The sequence below is a fragment of the Xenopus laevis genome, chromosome 5L (assembly GCF_017654675.1).
Source record: "Xenopus laevis strain J_2021 chromosome 5L, Xenopus_laevis_v10.1, whole genome shotgun sequence".
NCBI lineage: Eukaryota > Metazoa > Chordata > Amphibia > Anura > Pipidae > Xenopus > Xenopus laevis.
In genome coordinates this window covers 113,237,398-113,256,988 of record NC_054379.1, presented here as the reverse complement: position 1 = coordinate 113,256,988, position 19,591 = coordinate 113,237,398, and the positions used below count along the sequence as shown (strand labels likewise).

Sequence of the window (19,591 nt, the reverse complement as noted above, 5' to 3'; positions counted from 1 at the left end):
TGTCATGTATCAAAATGAATCAGTTAATAGTGCTGCTCCAGCAGACTTCTGTACTGAAATCCATTTTTCAAAAGAGCAAACAGATTTTTTTATATTTAATTTTGCAATCTGACATAGGACTAGACATGTTGTCAGTTTCTCAAGTGCCCCCAGTCATGTGCCTTGTGCTCTGATAAACTTTAGTCACTCTTTACTGCTCTACTGCAAGTTGGAGTGATCTCCCCTCCCCCCGCAGCCGAACAACAGAACAATGGGAAGGTAACCAGATAATAGCTGCCTGGTAGATCTAAGAAACAATAGCCTGTCAGAAAGCAGTTCCATCCTGAAGTGTCGGTTCTTTCTGAAGGCACATGACCAGGCAAATATACCAGAGATGGCTGCCTACACACCAATATTACAACTAAAAAAAATACACTTGCTGGATTAGGAATGAAGTTTTATATTGTAGAGTGAATTATTTGCAGTGTAAACAATGTAATTTAGAAATAAAAAATACATCATAAAAATCATGACAGAATCCTTTTAACATGTTTTTGAAAAGTGGTTACAATAGGGATGGAGCAGAAGCTTGAGGTTGTGGGTAAAAGCTTTTGACCATATAAAAAGGTGGACACAGGCTCATCTAAGCTGATCTCAGCCGGAGAACAATGAAAGCAATCTTGACCACTCCAACTGGATTTCCGCTAACTGCGTGTTCTTATTGTCGAATAGTTCCATCATAAAACTATAGAACTATATTTACAATACAGGCTTGACATGGTTGCCAACCTTATATAAATCCTAACAGATTTGTATTTCTCTTATATAGTATAATACAGAATTGTCTGGCTGCTCCTGTCTGTGAAGCTTTCAGGAGTCCTGTTTTTTTCACAATAGACTATTAAACAACATATTTGCATAAGAACTTTTCACTAGGAAAATTCTATTCGTTATTTGCATTGTTCCATAGATTTCCTACAGTCCGTACATGTGCCATGTTAATGCTTCAGTGGATTGTTGTACTACTAAAATGCATCTACGTCACTGCTGTCAATAACAGATTTGCAGCTTTTAGCCTATTTTTATACAGGTATGGGAACCATTACTGTTATCCAGAAAGCTCCAAATTGCGGAAAGGCCGTCTTCCCTAGACTACATTTTATCCAAATAATCCCGATTTTTAAAAATGATTTCCTTTTTCTCTGTAATAATAAAACAGTACATTGTACTTTATCCAAACTAAAATATAATTAATCCTTAGTTTGTCGACCTTGCCAAACATGTCGATCTCCATATGTATGGCCAGCTTTAGAACTACAACAACTAACATTATCTATAACATGAACAAGGTGCGTTACACATAATCATATATTCAGAGGAGGAAACAGTCATTAGAAATAAGGCATTGTGTTCATTTATATTGCAATTATAAAACAATTTGCTGCCAGTCAGCCTCCCACAGAAAGAATGTGAGATGTAAATATGCATGTCTCTTTGCAGTAAATACTTGTGTTTAAAAATAGGTGCATTCGTAAATTGCGGCAATGACACACAGTGATAAAAATACTTTCCATCATATTGCCACAAGGCATCAATAAAATGTATATATCTGATTATTCCATCATAACTGACATCAATGTATTGCCTATAGAAACATGCATTAATGCTTGCCTCCCCACGTATTAGCAAGTAGCAGATGCACGCAAGGATGCAGTATTCTGAAAAATCTTATATAAAGACCCCCAAAGTGATTTTTGGAGCATTCCTATAGGCTGTCAGTATGTGTGCGCATATTACATATGCAAGAAAACAGCGGTTTATTAAAGGGAAGAGGATGAAAAACAGAATCTAGATGATAAGAATTGGGCATATAGACAAGGTAAGGCCAAACTAAAATATTTTACATTTACTACATTTCTCATGAAATAAGAACTGCTAAATGCGTTACATATAAACATACATCACAGCTTCCATAAAAGAAAAAGACGGAAACAAATTCTGGTGTTCCTTCCCAAGGCTCTAAGCAGAAAGAATGCAGTGGAAATATACTGACTGCCCTTCTGTAGGTAATGTCAGTGCTTCCATTTTAGTCATGCCATTTCTACATGATATGTGCCAGACATATCTGGAAAGCTGTTAATTACACTGCTGACTTTCACTGACAGGGTCATTTATTGAGTGTGCAAACTATTGGTCTGCTCTGTACCTTAATAATGCTAATCTGTTTAATAAAATGCAAGGTAGTTTGATTTTACAAAGTCACGGGCCGTATTAATACACCAAAAGTTGATTAACAGATGTGCCTTCCATGTGATTCTATAGCACCCTACAAAAATAATTTTTACAGACAAATGATCTTGTCGATACGAGCTACCCAGCATTTGCACCTACCCCCAAGTCCCTTTGCTGCCACTTTAGGAACATGTGACCCCTCCCAATATAATGACATTGGAGTATACAGCATATTTTGAACACCAATCAAGATTTTGGAGAATCTGACTGATGGAACCGGTTTAATTTTTCAGGGTTGTTGGACGCCATGTGGGAAAAATCTCTGAAAATGTCCTGGTACGTTTCATCCCCTGTAGAGAGAAAAACAAATACTGAAATCAGTTTCTAGGAAAAAAAACACATAAGCCCACAGTTATATGAAATGTGGATTCAGGGTACGGGTTCAGAGTACAGATATAGGATTTGTTACCCTGAATGCTGGGGACCTGGGGTTTTCCAAAGTAAGGGACCTTACCAGATCATAGTGCTTCATGCTGAAAGGTTACTAGAAAACATTAATATTATATAACGTGAATTTATGCTATCCTAATTACTTTCAAGTACAAGATACTTTTCTTACAGAGAGAATAGATCCCATACCTGTATTATGCTGTGCATGGAAATGACTCCTGATTCAAATGGAATGTTACGAAGCATAACAACAAAACTTAAAGGATAATTAAACCTTAAAAATAAGTGAATGTAAAATTGATGAGAGGGCTATTCTAAGCACTTCTGCAATGTACGTTCATTATTTATTTTCTTTTAATTCCAAGATATTAAGGGATACATGTACTGTTAATATGAATGAATTTTGTTACAACAGCGCCACCTGCTGGTCATTTTCCCACCAGTCTGACCAGCAAGTAGTCAAGGAAGTTGTCAGGAGAAAGAAAGAGGCTGCTCTAATGTTCTTCTGCTTAGGAATAAAATTAGAAACCTCTCACATCTTTCCTAAGCAGAAGAACATCAGCCTCTTTCTTTCTCCCAACAACTTCCTTGACTACTTGCTGGTCAGACTGGTGGGAAAATGACCAGCAGGTGGCGCTGTTGTAACAAAATTTATTCATATTAACAGTACATGTATCCCTTAATATCTTGGAATTAAAAATAAATAATGAATGTACATTGCAGAAGTGCTTAGAATAACCCACTCATCAATTTTATATTAACTTATTTTTAAGGTCTACTTATACTTTAATAAAGGTTATTGTAAGGCACAGGCTGCCATAAGAAATGCTTGGGCCCTGTACAAGTTGAGTTATGTGGTGCCCCCCATGAACACAAGCATGCAGTGCCAAAATGCTTTGCCATTTCCCTTGGGTGTGCTAAACAAATGATCGACTAGCAGTTAGGGAGATTTTGCTAGGACAACAGGTTGAACTTGCCGTCACAACTACTATGATACAATCCCACCAATCATTGTACTAAAAAGCAGAGGTGTAACTATAGAGGAAACAGACTGATAGGGGGCCCAGGAACTATAGGGGGCCAAGTGGGACTGAAAAGTAGATGCAGTATAATAAGTTCATAGAAAATGTATAGTTCCCAAAGTAATTTAGAGGCCCAAGGGTCTTGCTGTGCGGCCCAATTACTAGTCAGTAGTAGCTCATGTAAATAGTAAAAATAATGAATTGATAAGCTAATATGTCAGTCAGTTAATTGGAAAGCAGTGAAATTTACATTACATTTTTTCATTCCTTTGGGGTCAGTGGAGATTGCCCTGAGTTAAACCCTAACCACCTATATGATCCAGTCTCACTGCTCTGCCCTGACAATTGCATACCTCACAACTCAAATGTGTGCAGGACAGTATCGTTTTTTACTACAAAAAACACAGTCCCAGGATGCAGATTAAATTCCTGCCACCTTGACGATTGGCCGCTGATGGGGGAGGAATCAAAGATGGCTGTGCTTTCCATTATTTTTACAAGCCAGGCAGACAGAGGGAGACAAGCAGCAGGAATCACTTAGAAAGAAGAACTATTTTGTGGTATTCTGCTTGTGCAAGTGTAGCTAATTCATTTATGCACTCACCTTACTGCATGTCTCGGTTTTTGGTAAACAGTTGGTGTGGTCAAAATGTTGCTGCCACATTATGCCCAGTGGTCAGCTGTGTCCCTCTTTCTAGTTTTCAAGTGTTGTGAAGTATGTTATTGGAATAAACTAGCACTGTTTATTAGCACGCCATAGTTTACAAGTAAGGTATTAGTAAACAGCCTTAGGTATTAAAGTTGTTATAAGCACCCAGTTGCCAGCAGAGAAAACCATATACATAAATACTGTAAAATTCAAGGGAAGTTGCTATCTTTACATGGATCTAGCACAGCTTTACCGCACACTTCATTTAAGAACATAAATAAATCTTTCCAAAGCTTCTCTGAATCATTTCACATGAGATTTTAATTTTAATTCTAAGCAATAATATATTTTCCAAAGCATAGTTTACAGTCAGCTGGATTCTGCTTGTTAACCCAGTGGGATTAAAGAACAACACAGCAATAGGACATTTTTGAATCAAGTCCCAAACTGTGATTAATTTGAGAATACTACAGATTAACACAATGTCTGTTCCCAAGGATTGCACTGGCACTGGTTTTGTAACGAACAGGAGACGGTTTGTTTCATTGTGGATGTGTCAAAGGTTAAGTGACAGATTTCATTTCTGTGGGTTTAACACTGAAAGAATTTCAGCTAAATTGCAGAGTGATCATAAGAGCAAGGGCACACGGAGTGTAAGCTCTGCTAAAATAGAAATGCTCACTCATGTGTTGCACATGCAGCACTATTCCTAGAAGTATAAACCATATACCAGTTGTTTATGGCAAATAGACTACTGTGTCACTACCACAAGCATCTGCTCTTGTCACAGATTTAACAATCACTTGGATAAGCAAATAGCAATATATATATATATATATATATATATATATATATATATATATATATATATATATATATATATATATATATATATATTCAACATATTGCCTACTTTAGACCCAATAAACATAATTAACAGACAGGAACATTTACCAGAAGACTTTTTAAATCTTACAGAAAGCCATATTTCTCTGCAAAACAAAATTAGCTCTTAGATCCTCCTACGTAGCATACTACCATTTACCAATACTACCAATAACATTTATCTACACACCTTTCATACACAGGAGTACCCTTGTTTTAGTCATCAAGAAGAGCCATGCAAATGATTAATTGTTTTGAATACCCTAGTAAGTATGACAATTTAATAATAGCAAGCAGCCATTAAACCCTTGCCAGTGGTAAAGTAGACATACTAGAAAAAATACTGCTGCAGCAACTCTGTTACAAAAAGTGAAAAGTTGAATGTATTAGGTCAGATAACCAGGCTGGTTATTTGACCTAATAAATTAAACTATTCACTTTATGCAACAAAGTGGTGCAGCAGCAGTATTTTTTATAGCATGTGGGACATTTCAGCATACCAAAATATGCCAACATAAAAACCACCAGGTGCCAGGTGAATTCTACCTAACTTTTTTTTGGCTGTAAACACACTCATACTGTGAGTTGCTGACAGATTTGCCAAGCTCTAATTGGCTGATTCAGTCATTTGCAAAGCACCACTTACACCAAGGGCATTATAACTCCAAGTTGTATAATAATAAATTCTTGCATGGATTTTTTATATTGCATTTAAGTATGGCTGTATATGCAATATTGACCTGGTTGTCCGTAAAGTCCTTCTGATTCACGCATTTCTTCATTCATACGTGCCAACCGCAATCTGTGTACAGAAGAAACACAAAAATGACTGCTGTATATCATAGGATAATATTTTTATCTTCTGCACATAAAAATGAAATCAAAATTTTTTAATGAGGAACATTTTTAACAAGGAGCATTTTGTTCCTTCCACAAGACAACAAGAATGGCAAAGGTCATGTGTAAAATGGACTAGTAGTCCAAGCTGCTTTCTGTCTGCCACCTACAAGTGATGTAGTAATAGTCATGGGATCATTAACATGTTTGATACTATTATTATTCTTGATTCATATAGCTATGCCAGTCAATACGTTATAAGGACTAGCCATTATTTTAGCATGCAGTATATGCATAATACAAATCCTAGAATACCCTGCTATGCTGATACATTCTACTCTGTTAAACACTATCCACCCAGGACTCATTTGTATCATCGTCATTATTATCATAAACTTATCACAGGCAGAGAGGATGACAACAGAAATGTATCTCACTGCTTAGGTCTGGGGTACTTTAGCTGAGGCTTCTTGAACATTATAGAAACACCATTACGCAGCATGAAACACATTTATAACCACCTACAATTAGGAGTTACTAATATCTCTGTGTAACTAAAACATTGTGTCCTAAAACATTTTCTGTCCTTGCTTCCATAATCCATTGACTCACAGTGTTACTATGTCTGCATTAGCTGCCTCTATGGCAATTTTTAAAGGGTCTTTCCCATCTTCATCACTTGCATGCTGGTTTGCTCCTCGCTTCAGAAAAAGGCAAACTTGCCTAGGAAAAAGATATAAGTGTCGGATTAACAGTGCATTTTATATAGAAAAAAAGGATCACGAGTAAATTGCAATTACTTCGAAACACTATGAAAATATTTAAATTGATATTAGTTTATAATTATTGGCATATGGATACTTTTGGACACCACTTATTTAAATAACCCAAAGATGCAGTGGCAAAGCACCTCTAGACACCCTTCACAGACTTGCTCTTGTAAGACAAAAATTAACTAATAGTATACTGACACAACTCAAGCAACTATTGTCTTACAAGTGCTGGCACAAATGCTTTTCAAGTGGGATGCAATTCTACAGTGGGAGGGTGGTATGGGCGTAGGTTACAGGAGCTTCAGTACATCATTTCTACTTAAAGGAAACCAAGAAACACTGAGGTCAATATGTTCCCTGGTGAATCCAATCACTTTTTCCACTGCCTGGCGCTCTAATAGAAAAAAGTGCACAACCCGGGAAAAATAAATGAAAACAGCACATCCATCTAACTAACCTTTCCCTGGAATCCTGTTCCAGACGTTTCAGGTTTTATTTTTTCTACTGCACAGGCACAGTTCTACGTCTGCCCACCAAAATATATTAGAATAGCCCACCCCTTGAATCTGGGTTTCCTTGTAGTTCAATAATGCTGCAATGATAGTGCCCATTTGTGCTACTGCCCTAAGGAGCCACTAGTTCTGTAAATCATGTTTTGGAACACTTGGAATTAAACTGGCTTGTCCAAGGTCACACATAAATGACATTCTAGAAGGACAAAACAGTACAAATGTTCCAGGCTGAAAAGGAAGAGAAAAATTAAGTAAAGACATACCCTGTGTGGCCAAGCAGTGTTGCGTGATGCAGTGGCCCTCTTCCTTTAATATCACGAATATTAACATTGGCCCCATTCTGAAGCAGGAACTCGCAGGTTAATAAAGAACCCTAATAAGAACACAGGGAAATAAGATAATTAGCCAGTGTGGTATGGGTTACAAAGTTGTTTGATCTGGCTCTGCTATGTAGCATTGTACTACTGGAGATTGCCGGTTTTATTTTTTACAATAAATGGTTTTTGATTAAATCATTGCACTGCATGCGCCCCTGTCTTCTATGGTTCTACTATATATTTGCTCTCTTTATGAGGAGGTGACTATGGAATTACTAATAATACTGATTTTGTATAAACAAACCACCAATGATATACTGTTTTTCTTCTCACTATCTGCCTTTTCTACCACAAAATTGAACATCTCAGCCTCAGAAAGATAAAAAGTCACAAAGAGAGAACAGTGAGAACCTCACACCATTGTTATGTAGCATTCACACTCTTAGTTGGTACAGTAACTAAATTTTAAATTCAGAAATGGAAATTTTAATACAAGTTTGTAAAACAATTATGGGCTTAAGTTCATACCCCGCGCACAGCTTGTATAAGTGGTGTGGCATTGTTTTCTTTTGTGTTCACCCAGTTTACTTCAGCCCCATGAGCTAATGCCTCAGCCATGCCTGGAAGATTTGCCTCATAGGAAGCTTCGTACAACTGAGGCCCAGGCAGGAGTTTCTTAACATTTGATTCCTGAAACACTGAAGAATCTCGCTTTTCTTCTTTCTTCTCCCCATCTGGAATACAGATTTAAAAAAGTAGTGTTAAGTGTTTAAGAAAATAATTCTATATTCTATTAATTAATTAAACAACTGCGATACTAAATTAAAGGCATCAAGAGCTACAAAGTTTAAAAAAGTAGGCAAGTCCTGTGCCCATTTTTAATGTAAAAGAATCTATATTCATCTATTTTTTGCCATTCTAGAACACTAATTGGGAGGTTGGGCTATTTTCACGGACCTCACAGCCTATATACCTTTATGGCAATGACAGACGGAGCTACTAGAAGCAGCAACTTGTAGGTAGAAAAAGCCCCAAAAAAATACCCTACTATAGACAATAGTGAAAATTGTCTCTGCTAAAACAGACATTGGGGCAAATTCCCTAACTGGCGAAAACTCGCCAGCGACTGTTTTGCCGCCATGACAACACTTCAGCAGGCGTAAATTCGCTAGAACAACGCCAATTCACTAAAGTGCGATGTTGCCTCCAGGACGCTGGAGAATATTTGCTATCGTTACTTCGGCAATCAAAGAGAAGATGCGCTAGCGTTGCCTAATTTGCATACGGCAGGAAATGATAAAGTTCCATGGATGTATATGCTGCAGCAAATACATTACATTATACAATGCCAGGGAACCTTCATAAAGAAAATAGAGTTGTTATAATGCCCTACACATGATCCCACTATATAGTTTATATGTTATATGTATATGTTAGAAAATGGATGGGGGGACCCAGTTACACAAAAAAAAAATTTGGACCTTTGCAGGCTATCACTCCAGAAAAGGAAAAGACACAGCATCTTTTTGCACTAAAAATTGAGGAAGTCGTTTGCACTCCATTGCAATTCGCCAGGTCTGAGCCGGCGAAGGCAAGTATGGCGAATGAGGTATTGTTCAGTAAAATCCGCATCTTAGTGATTTTTCGGAGTTACGTCCATTCGCCAGAGCGAAAATTCGCCTGTCGTTAGAATGCGAAGCTAGCGAAGTGACGCCTGCGCCCATTAGGGAATCGACAAAGTCCCTGCAGGCAGTAACGCTAGCGAATTGATGCTAGCGTTAGCCACTTCTCCCTTTTGGGTAAGGACACACTGGACGATTTGTCACCAACGTTTTAAAAAAGTAAATCGCGGCGACAAGACGATCGTCTTTTTTGAACAGACGATTCACAGCGACTATTGGCACAGAGCGATTTGTATCCCATTACTCTGTGCGGTACGTGCTCCACCCAAACCGGAAACGGTTTGTGCTTCCCGCTGTAACCTGGCGTCTTTACGTTCTTGCGTCATTGCGTTCGCATTGTAATTTGAATACAATTGCTGCTACTTATCTGTATGTGTGTGCGTGTCTAGGAGATTTCAGTGCTTTTCTAAGTACATGCTATTTCTGATAAATCGCTCCGAAAAGGGTCTCAGTGCGTTTTGGAGCTACAGGCGATTCACAAACGCGCTGTGGGCACAGGAGCTGGCGTCTTTCATTTGGTTTTGTTCAGAGACAAAACGAGCGATATGTCGCCGCGATTTGCTTTTAAAAAACGTTGGCGACAAATCGTCCAGTGTGTCCTTACCCTTAGGTAATCTGCCCCATAGTGTTTTAGCAGAGACAATTATCACTATTGTCTATTTTGTAACCATAGTAGTAGTAGTAGTAGTAGTAGTAGTAGTAGTAGTAGTAGTAGTAGTAGTAGGCTACTAGTAACTACATGTGTCCTAAAACAAACAAACAAACCTCTCCCTTATCTAAGCAGCAGCCTTAAGCAGCTCATTGTCTGGGGGCTTCTTAGCTCCTTTTACGTTCTTTGGGACCAATAGTGACAAGAAGTACTAAAGTACAGCTGGCTTCATATTCTTGTTTATTGTCAAAACAAAAATATAATTCTTATTAAATAGCTTGAAATCCCTACCCTAGAGGGAAGAGGGAACTCTCTCACATTGTGCTGTATCTGCCTTGAGTGTACTGTCAGTATTTGTAAATATTTCCTGGATTTGTGGGTATACAGAATAAACCATGTCGAGCTGCAATAAAGCTTGTTGCGCTTTGTTATTTGCAAGAACCTTCTGACATCCTTTACTTACAATACAACAGCATAAAAGAGGTGTAGTTGCTCAACACATTCCCTTCACCCTACCAGCGAAGGCACATCCTTAGAAAGGGGGTCCAATGCAGGCAATGTTCTCTATCATCTAGCTGGACAAGGCCTATTCTAGCCAAGATAGGGTTACAAGTATGTTCAATATAAGCCCTATTCATTCAGCTCATTTGATGTATACTGTCCCTTCAAAGGGGTTGTTCACCTTTGAGTTAACTTTTAGTATGGTGTAGAGAGTGATATTCCGAGACAATTTGTAATTGGTTTTCATTTTTATTATTTGAGTTACGTATTTAGCTTTTTATTTAACAGCTCTCCAGTTTGCAGTTTCAGCAATTCAATTGCTAGGGTCCAGATTTCCCTAGCAACGATGCATTGATTTGAATAAGAGACTGGAATATGAATAGGAAAGGGCCTGAATAGAAAGATAAGAATTAAAAAGTAGCAATAACGATACACGTGTAGCCTTACAGAGTGTTTGTTTTTTAGATGGGGTCAGTGATCCCCTTTTGAAATCTGGAAAGAGTCAGATGGAGAAAAAAAAACTATTAAAAATAAATAATGAAGACAAATTGAAAAGTTGCTTAGAATTGGCCATTCTATATTATACTAGAAGTTAATTTAAAGGTGAACCACCCTTTAAGAACTGTATAACTGTGTCAGTACACTGAAATAATGTGAAGTTAGTTAAGAAAAGGGCAATACCCACCTTGATCAAACAGACTATTGCAAGATGTTGTCCCTGCTAAAGCTTCACGACTACACTCAGCACTGAACTGTATCCCACTGTCATTGCTTTTCACTGATTAAAAAAGAAAAGCGATTAAGTTGGCTGATATAAAGAATCCTTTATTAACTGCATTCAATTCACTGTTCTCATTGCACTGTAATTCCATCACATGCAGAAGGTTAGTGCCATAATGCAGCATACAATAACAGTAAACCCATAATTATATTAATAAAAAGTATTCTAGAAACGTGTATTAGTAAAATTAACAATTAGAATTTGTGCATTATTTGGTATTATGCAGTGCATAAAAAATGGTTTTGTCCTGAACAATAACAGCCTGAAATGAACATGGACTTGCGACATGCTAAGCACATATTCATGACCCCTGGCTTTGTACAATATCCATGCACATGAAATTAAAAAATAAGAAAAGCTGGTTCAATATGTCAGAATCCGGGGAAGGAAACAGAGTTCTGCTCCTAAAAAGTCCTTTTTAATGATGAATACCCTAAAGCTGGCCAAACGTGTAACTACAACATTGTTTTGTGTTAATATTGATACCTGTATGGTGATATTAAATTGGTGCATCAATAGATTAGTAAGTGAAGAGAAGCCACAGCCACTTCACTTCCTGCTTTTTTTTACCATTCATATGCTTTTGTCTCCTTGAAGCAAGAGAAGCATGGTGTCTGTGTGCAGTCTCTCCTCTGTCTAAAAGAAAGCTGCAGGCTCACATGAGATTGAGCTACCGGTTATCCCAATGGCAACAGTCATGGCCACAACATTTATCTAACAGACTAGCTAAGAGCAATCTAGCATATAAATGACAGAACTAGCCATCAATGCTGCACTCTTAAAGAGGCCAGTCTTGATTAACTGTACTGGCCATCAATGAATGCATTTATATACTACCGATACGCTACACTTTTAAAAGCTGCATTTCCTTGCTGTAAGGACGTTGTTGTATGCTTAACATACACATGTGGATACGCAAGAAGCCATTCAAGCTTAGGGCTCACAACTGCAAAAAATGCAAAATGGGTCAAATGGTTGTAATGGCTCTCTTGAAATGTACTGGATGAAAGCCTTTATATACAATTCCTTATTTATAAAGTACCAACCTATTCTGCAGCGTTTTACATACATTACACATCATTCATTAAACCCTGCTCCAGTGAGGCTTCCAGTCTAAGGCCCCTTCATCATATCCACACAGTATGGCCAGTTATTCTGCCTGTATGTTTTTGAAGAGTGTAAATAAACTCATGCAAGCACAAGATATACATGCAAGCTCCTTGCCTTAGCTGGAACTGAAACTAAGCTCCAACACTGCAAGGCAGATGTGCTAATCAATAAAGCTACCCATTATTATGTTGGGCTGATACTGCTATGAAAAATATATTTGGCGATGCAGGACAGAAGTAAAATACTTAAATATAAAACACGCATTACATTTTCTTGTGTTATTGCTCCCCTTTAAATGTGTGTGTGCCCTACCTCCCAACATTTAAAAAATGAAAAGATATCTGTATATTTCCAGAGGAAGTAAAAAAAAAAAACATTTTTAATCTCCTACAAGAAGCAGCAAATAAACTGTGTGAAATGACCTTTACTAAAAGTTGTGCTTATTTTATGTACAGGTTGTGTGTATGGACTGAACATGTTGTTACTATCACAGATGTAATGGTAAGTCCACTCTGGCAGGACACATCAAATGAGCAGTAAGTCAACAAGAAAATGACAAGAAGCTACAGATCACTAAAGCATGAAATGTGAATAGAAGGGAGAGTATACTCTATAAATAAGGTTTTATAATGAATCGGGGAATGGCTTACTTTATTTGACTAAAAAAATCCCTTAGCCTTCGTAGACACAACCACCTTTTCAACTTACCGGAGTGCCACCTTTTTTGAGCAATTAGTAGACTCAAGTCTGAAAACTATTTTGAGAATTTAAGCACCGTGCCAGTTCACATGAGCAGGTGTAAACTCACAGAGGTTTGAATCTACTCTACACAAAGTAAACATATACTTTACAGTATACCCTTGCCTAGTCTATGAGAAACCCAAATTAAAAATAGAGTATATTTTCCCTTTAACGAAAAAGAAAGTTGAAAAGTAGGGAATACCTATTTAACAGAGATATCTGATCAACAGAAAAGAAACAAGGAAGCAGCACCTAAAGCATATAAAAAATGAGAAAACAACTTTGCACACTCAACTAGAGTAGTTACTTACTACTACGCAGTTTTGAAGAGGTGTCAAAGTAGGAGAAGAGTGAGACTAGCTCATCAGGACAGAAGAGAGACTCTCGCTTTGCTTCGTCACTGCTAACAGCAACCGCTGGGGACATGCAAGTTAGCAAAGCATAAAGCAGGCAGTAAAAGAGGAAAGAGGGTCAAGATAACCAGACAACTCTCTGGTGAAAGAAAAAGTGTGACGGTTTGAGATTAGACACAATCAGTAAAACACCACCAGTCACCTATTCATGAATTTTACACAAAAAGAATAAACATCTGGACAAAATCTTAAAGGGATACTGTCATGGGAAAAAACATTTTTTTCAAAATGAATCAGTTAATAGTGCTGCTCCAGCAGAATTTTGCGCTGAAATCCATTTCTCAAAAGAGCAAACAGATTTTTTTATATTCAATTTTGAAATCTGACATGGGGCTAGACATATTGTCAATTTCCCAGCTGCCCCAAGTCATGTGACTTGTGCTCGGATAAACTTCAATCACTCTTTACTGTTGTACTGCAAGTAGGAGTGATATCACCCCCTCCCTTTCCCCCCCCAGAAGCCAAACAAAAGAACAATGGGAAGGTAACCAGATAGCTCTCTAACACAAGATAACAGCTGCCTGGTAGATCTAAGAACAACACTCAATAGTAAAAACCCATGTCTCACTGAGACACATTCAGTTACATTGAGAAGGAGAAACAGCAGCCTGCCAGAAAGCATTTCTCTCCTGAAGTGCAGGCACAAGTCACATGACCAGGGGCAGCTGGGAAATTGACAAAATGTCTAGCCCCATGTCAGATTTCAAAATTGAATATAAAAAAATCTGTTTGCTCTTTTGAGAAATGGATTTCAGTGCAGAATTCTGCTGGAGTAGCACTATTAACTGAGGCGTTTTGAAAAAAACATGTTTTCCGATGACAGGATCCCTTTAATAAGAATATTTATCAAATGCTAAAGGGATACTGTCTTGTGAAAACATGTTTTTCCAGAATGTCTCAGTTAATAGTCCTGCTCCAGCAGATTTCTGCACTGAAATCCATTTTTCAAAAGAGCAAACTGAATTTTTTTTTATATCTAATTTTGAAATCAGACAGGGGGCTATACATTCAGTTTGGGTGCCCCCAGTCATGTGACTTGTGCTCTGATAAACTTCAGTCACTCTTTACTGCTGTACTGCAAGTTGGTGTGACATCACCCTCCTTCCCTTTCCCCCAGCAGACTAACAACAGAACAATGGAAACATAACCAGATAATAGCTCCCTGATAGATATAAGAACAGCACTCAATAGTAAAATCCAGGTCCCACTGCAACCCCATTCAGTTACATTGAGTAGGAGAAACAACAGCCTGTCAGAAAGCAGTTCCATAGTGCAGCACTGGCTGTTTCTGAAAGCACACGACCAGGCAAAATGACCTAAGATGGCTGCCTACACACCAATATTACAACTAAATAAAAATATACGTTGGATTAGGAATGAAATGTTATATGGTAGAGTGAATTATTTGCAGTGTAAACAGTGTAATTTAGGAATAAAAACTACACCATAAAAATCATGACAGAATCCCTTTGAATTAAGGGAGATGGGGTAACGTCTAATATTAGGCTTACGGCTCAGCAGTGGGCTGCCAGAGAGAGACAGCCAGAAATTACTACAGGTATGAGACCTGTTTTGCAGAATTCTCTGGAGTTGGGGTTTTCTGAAAAATTTATATTTCCGTAATTTGGATCTTTATGATTTATTTTACTAGAAAATCTTGTAAACATAAAAATAAACCCAACAGACTGGTTTTCCTCCAATAACGGATAATTATATATTAGTTGGGATTAAGTATAAGGTACTGTTTTATTATTACAGAGAAAAAGCAAATCACTTTAAAAATTTGGATTATTTGGATAAAATGGGGTCTATGGAAGACGGCCTTTCCGCAATTCGGATCTTTCTGGATAACGGGTTTCCGGATAACGGATCCCATACTCGTACAAATAAAAAATAATTATGTAAACTGCAAAAGTACTCAGAAGACAACTCTGTGAAAAATTAATTATTTTTTAGATTCCCTATAAGGTTATTAGCCACATAGCCAACTCATAAGTGCAGGCTTTCAATGTCTTTGTAAAAAAAAAAAAAAGAAGCCAAGACAAAGAATTCAACACTGGTCAGCTGGTGCATCTGTTTTTAATATACAGGTATGGGACCTGTTATCCAGAATGCTTGGGGCCTGGGGTTTTCCAGATAATGAATCTTTCCGTAATTTGGATCTTCATAACTTAAGTCTTCTAAAAAAAAATCATGTAAACATGAAATAAACCCAATAGGCTGGTTCTGCCACCAATAAGAAATAATTATATATTAGCTGGGATCAAGTACAAGGTACTGTTTTATTATTACAGAGAAAAAGGAAATAATTTTTAAAAATCTGGATTTGGATTATCTGGCTAAAATGGAGTCTGTGGGAGACTGCCTTTCCGTAATTCAGAGCTTTCTGGATAACGGGTTTCCGGATAGCGGATCCAATACCTGTACTATGAACAATAAATTACGCAGTTACCTGTTTGAAGGTGTATGTTTTTAAAAGAAAATGGATAACACCATCTCCCAATCTCTTCCCAAAAGAAATAATTAATGGACAACCTTGATCTTTAGTCCAGATCCACCACTCAGTATGTAACATGGAGTCTTATGCTCATGTTAGTACATGATATAATGCTAGAAGTAGCAGGCAGATTCTCACCACAGTAGCTGCACTGATAACTATACTACAATAAACTGATTTGCTAAGAAAATGAACATGTCTCTGCCCTGAAATACTGTATCTTATGTAATAAGATAGAATACGTTTGTGACTATGATGTAAATTATGATACTACAGGGATATACCACAAAAAATGTACAATCTTCATAATGCACTTGTATATACCTGAACTCCTGGATGGTGTTCTGGTCAGTGGTTCTGAGCTGAGGCCTTTATCAGCAACACTGAGACCGTCAGCCTTGTTGCTCAGGGAAGGGCTTTTCTTGTAGACCACTAGTGAAGACTTGGAGTACTTATCCACAAACTTTTTTTCCACGTACTTTGCCTTGATATATGCTTCTATCTCCTGTCTTTCACACACAAACACAGCAGCATAAGCAAATGGTCTGGTTAGATATTGCAACTCACATTAACACTTATTTTTATCCTTGATATTTACAAAAGGGTATTTGGTATATTGAAAACAGCAGGTATAAAAGTGGAATACCACTGCAGCTGTCTTAGACAAAACAACGGGTACTGTTAGAATTGAATATGGCATTTGAATAAAGTTTAACGTTGATGCATGACATGTAATACAACTTCATTTACCTTTGACACCCATGCTGAGGTTTTTTGATTCCCATTTTTTCCACTCGAGCTTCATATATACTGTTTATGACATCATTTCCCAATTCACACATTAACTATATCAAACAAAGGGAAAATGGTAAGTTCTTTATGTACTACAAAACTGAGATACATCATACACATTAACCTGGCAACTGGAAAGATGCATTTTATGGGATGATCTTCTCTGATCAGTATTTTGGCACATTCACAAATATGTGTGTAACCAGATGCCTTTTCAGCACTGCGCTAACTAGATTCCATTGTTTCTTAAAGGGATCCTGTCATCAGAAAACATGTTTTTTTCAAAACACATCAGTTAATAGTGCTGCTCCAGCAGAATTCTGCACTGAAATCCATTTATCAAAAGAGCAAACAGATTTTTTTTATATTCGATTTTGAAATCTGACATGGGTCTAGACATTTTGTCAATTTCCCAGCTGCCCCTGGTCATGTGACTTGTGCCTGCACTTTAGGAGAATAATGCTTTCTGGCAGGCTGCTGTTTTTCCTTCTCAATGTAACTGAATGTGTCTCAGTGAGACATGGGTTTTTACTATTGAGTGTTATTCTTAGATCTACCAGGCAGCTGTTATCTTGTGTTAGGGAGCTACTATCTGGTTACCTTCCCATTGTTCTGTTGTTTGGCTGCTAGGGGGGAAAAGGGAGGGGGTTGATATCACTCCAACTTGCAGTACAGCAGTAAAGAGTGATTGAAGTTTATCAGAGCACAAGTCACATGACTGGGGGCAGCTGGGAAATTGACAATATGTCTAGCCCCATGTCACATTTCAAAATTGAATATAAAAAAATCTGTTTGCTCTTTTGAGAAATGGATTTCAGTGCAGAATTCTGCTGGAGCAGAATTATTAACGGATTCATTTTTCCCATGACAATATTCCTTTAAATTAAAAGCTAAAAAGGGTTAAGATACTGGAATTCTATGTTAAATACTGAGTACGTTTTGTTTTACTCAAATTCAAAAACTCTCAGATTAATGGCATTTTGTCATTTACAACGGCCTCACAACAGAAGTGCAGGTACAACTTGATATTAAGTAAAATAGAGGTGATCGTAATACACACAGAGAAGAGATTCACAAAATGTGGTGGGTTCAATTCAATTGGTGGGGGTTTGGTAGCCTCAGAGTACATTGTCAATTGGGGGGGGGGTAAATTTTTATTTAAACTACAACTATAGAAGGGTTACTGTTATACTGTAATATGGTGTATGGTTTTCTAAATAATTATAAATAAATTAGAAGTCTTAAGGAAAGAAGGTTAGAAAGCTGTTTCCAGCCCAGCATCTAAACATATACAGCCCTTAGAAACAATTACGATGTATTATGGTTACATGGCACAGTAAGATAGTTGAAGAGGCAGAAAACAAGCCCAAGATGTACAGATTAAATGGTATGTGCATACGCATTCATAGTTTAGGGTTACCAAACCACTAAAAAATTCAGGGACACAAGTAGAAAATCCAGCTAGAGGAGTTATACTGATTGCAATTTAATATAAATGTTATATCAGCACAGCACTGCAAACCAAGTTTATTACATGCACCCCATGCCCTATCGCTTCACTCGAGTGGTACCTTTAGAAGCTCAGGTTCCCATATGTCTAGAGTTAGAGATCTCACTTTGGAGAAGTGCACCCCAAGACTCCTAAAACAAAAATATTAAAGAATCAGTGCATAAACCATTGCAAATCAGTTCCAGTATTCAGCAACAGCACATAGTAACTATTTAAAGGAGACATACCGAACTTTATAAATAGAGTATATGGGGATCATGCAGCTAGAAATATCAATGTGGGAAAGGGTTTGATATCCAGGGTGACCATACCATGTCAAATTTCTTAGGGCAACCACTTTTATACATTTGTTAATTGGTATAAGGGCTCTGTATTAACAACTATTTAGATCCATATTTTTGGGGGGGGGGGTCTTCTGACTTCCACTTCACGGTAGTGAGTCTTTTATGCTTGTATAAACACAAGGGGCTGCAGACACTTGATTTAGTAATCCATTTTTAGGAGAGAGTGGGATAATAAGAGCAAATATAAGGCCAACTTCTGCCATAGCTTTTGTCCACTGGACAAATTTGCACTATGATGTAAAAAATTTACTGACTTTGAGTAATGGAAAGTCATAAAGTCATCAACAACAATTCATGAACTAATCTACTCTGAGAAACTACACTTTTGCATTCAAAATGTGAAATGTCCACTTACACTGCAGATTTTTTTCTGTTTGTGGTGGCAGGAAAAATGCACGCAAAAGGTATTGTGCACACTGGACCTCCACAGACTCAGATTTTGAGGTGTCCTGTTATTATCACTGAATTCTGTCCAACACTCTTTACTTTCTAAATTACCATTTACCTACTTTAAGGGGCCCATTTACTTAGCTCGAGTGAAGGAATAGAGGAAAAAAAACTTTGAATTTCGAATGTTTTTTTGGCTACTTCGACCACGACTTCGAATCGAACGATTCGAACTAAAAATCGTTAATTAACCCTCGATATTCGAACTTAAGTAAATTTGCTCCAAAATCTTTATACGACCTTTTGTATACTTTATATTATGATAATCATTGACAGTTCACTTACTTGTCTGACCTTTTATATATGTGAGATTACTTTATATACAGATTTTTAATGTCTAAATATAATAATCCTTTGAAAGTTTTTTGAATGTTGACATATACAGGTATGGTATCCGCTATCCGGAAACCCGTTATCCAAAAAGTTCCGAATTATGGAAAGGCTGTCTTCCATAGACTTAATTTTATT

At 37.4% G+C, this 19,591-nt stretch overlaps 1 protein-coding gene across 4 annotated transcripts in view; it reads right to left on the bottom strand.

Moving 5' to 3' along the window:
* Nucleotides 1-423: 423 nt before the first annotated feature.
* The window catches only part of acap2.L (ArfGAP with coiled-coil, ankyrin repeat and PH domains 2 L homeolog), a 56,863-nt gene continuing 37,695 nt past the window's right edge, over nucleotides 424-19,591 (bottom strand). For 2 of the 4 annotated variants that reach the window (XM_018261769.2, XM_018261770.2), the window contains 9 exons: nucleotides 18,394-18,463; nucleotides 16,781-16,875; nucleotides 16,355-16,539; nucleotides 11,174-11,266; nucleotides 8,185-8,390; nucleotides 7,603-7,712; nucleotides 6,667-6,777; nucleotides 5,958-6,019; nucleotides 424-2,561 (listed from right to left, as the gene is read on the bottom strand). In XM_018261769.2, the coding sequence (XP_018117258.1) occupies nucleotides 2,458-2,561; nucleotides 5,958-6,019; nucleotides 6,667-6,777; nucleotides 7,603-7,712; nucleotides 8,185-8,390; nucleotides 11,174-11,266; nucleotides 16,355-16,539; nucleotides 16,781-16,875; nucleotides 18,394-18,463 (1,036 nt within the window). In that variant the 3' untranslated portion in view covers nucleotides 424-2,457. Of the gene's footprint in view, nucleotides 2,562-5,957; nucleotides 6,020-6,666; nucleotides 6,778-7,602; nucleotides 7,713-8,184; nucleotides 8,391-11,173; nucleotides 11,267-13,408; nucleotides 13,537-16,354; nucleotides 16,540-16,780; nucleotides 16,876-18,393; nucleotides 18,464-19,591 lie in introns of those variants that run through there. The other 2 variants (XM_018261771.2, XM_041563303.1) reach the window with 2 other exon arrangements.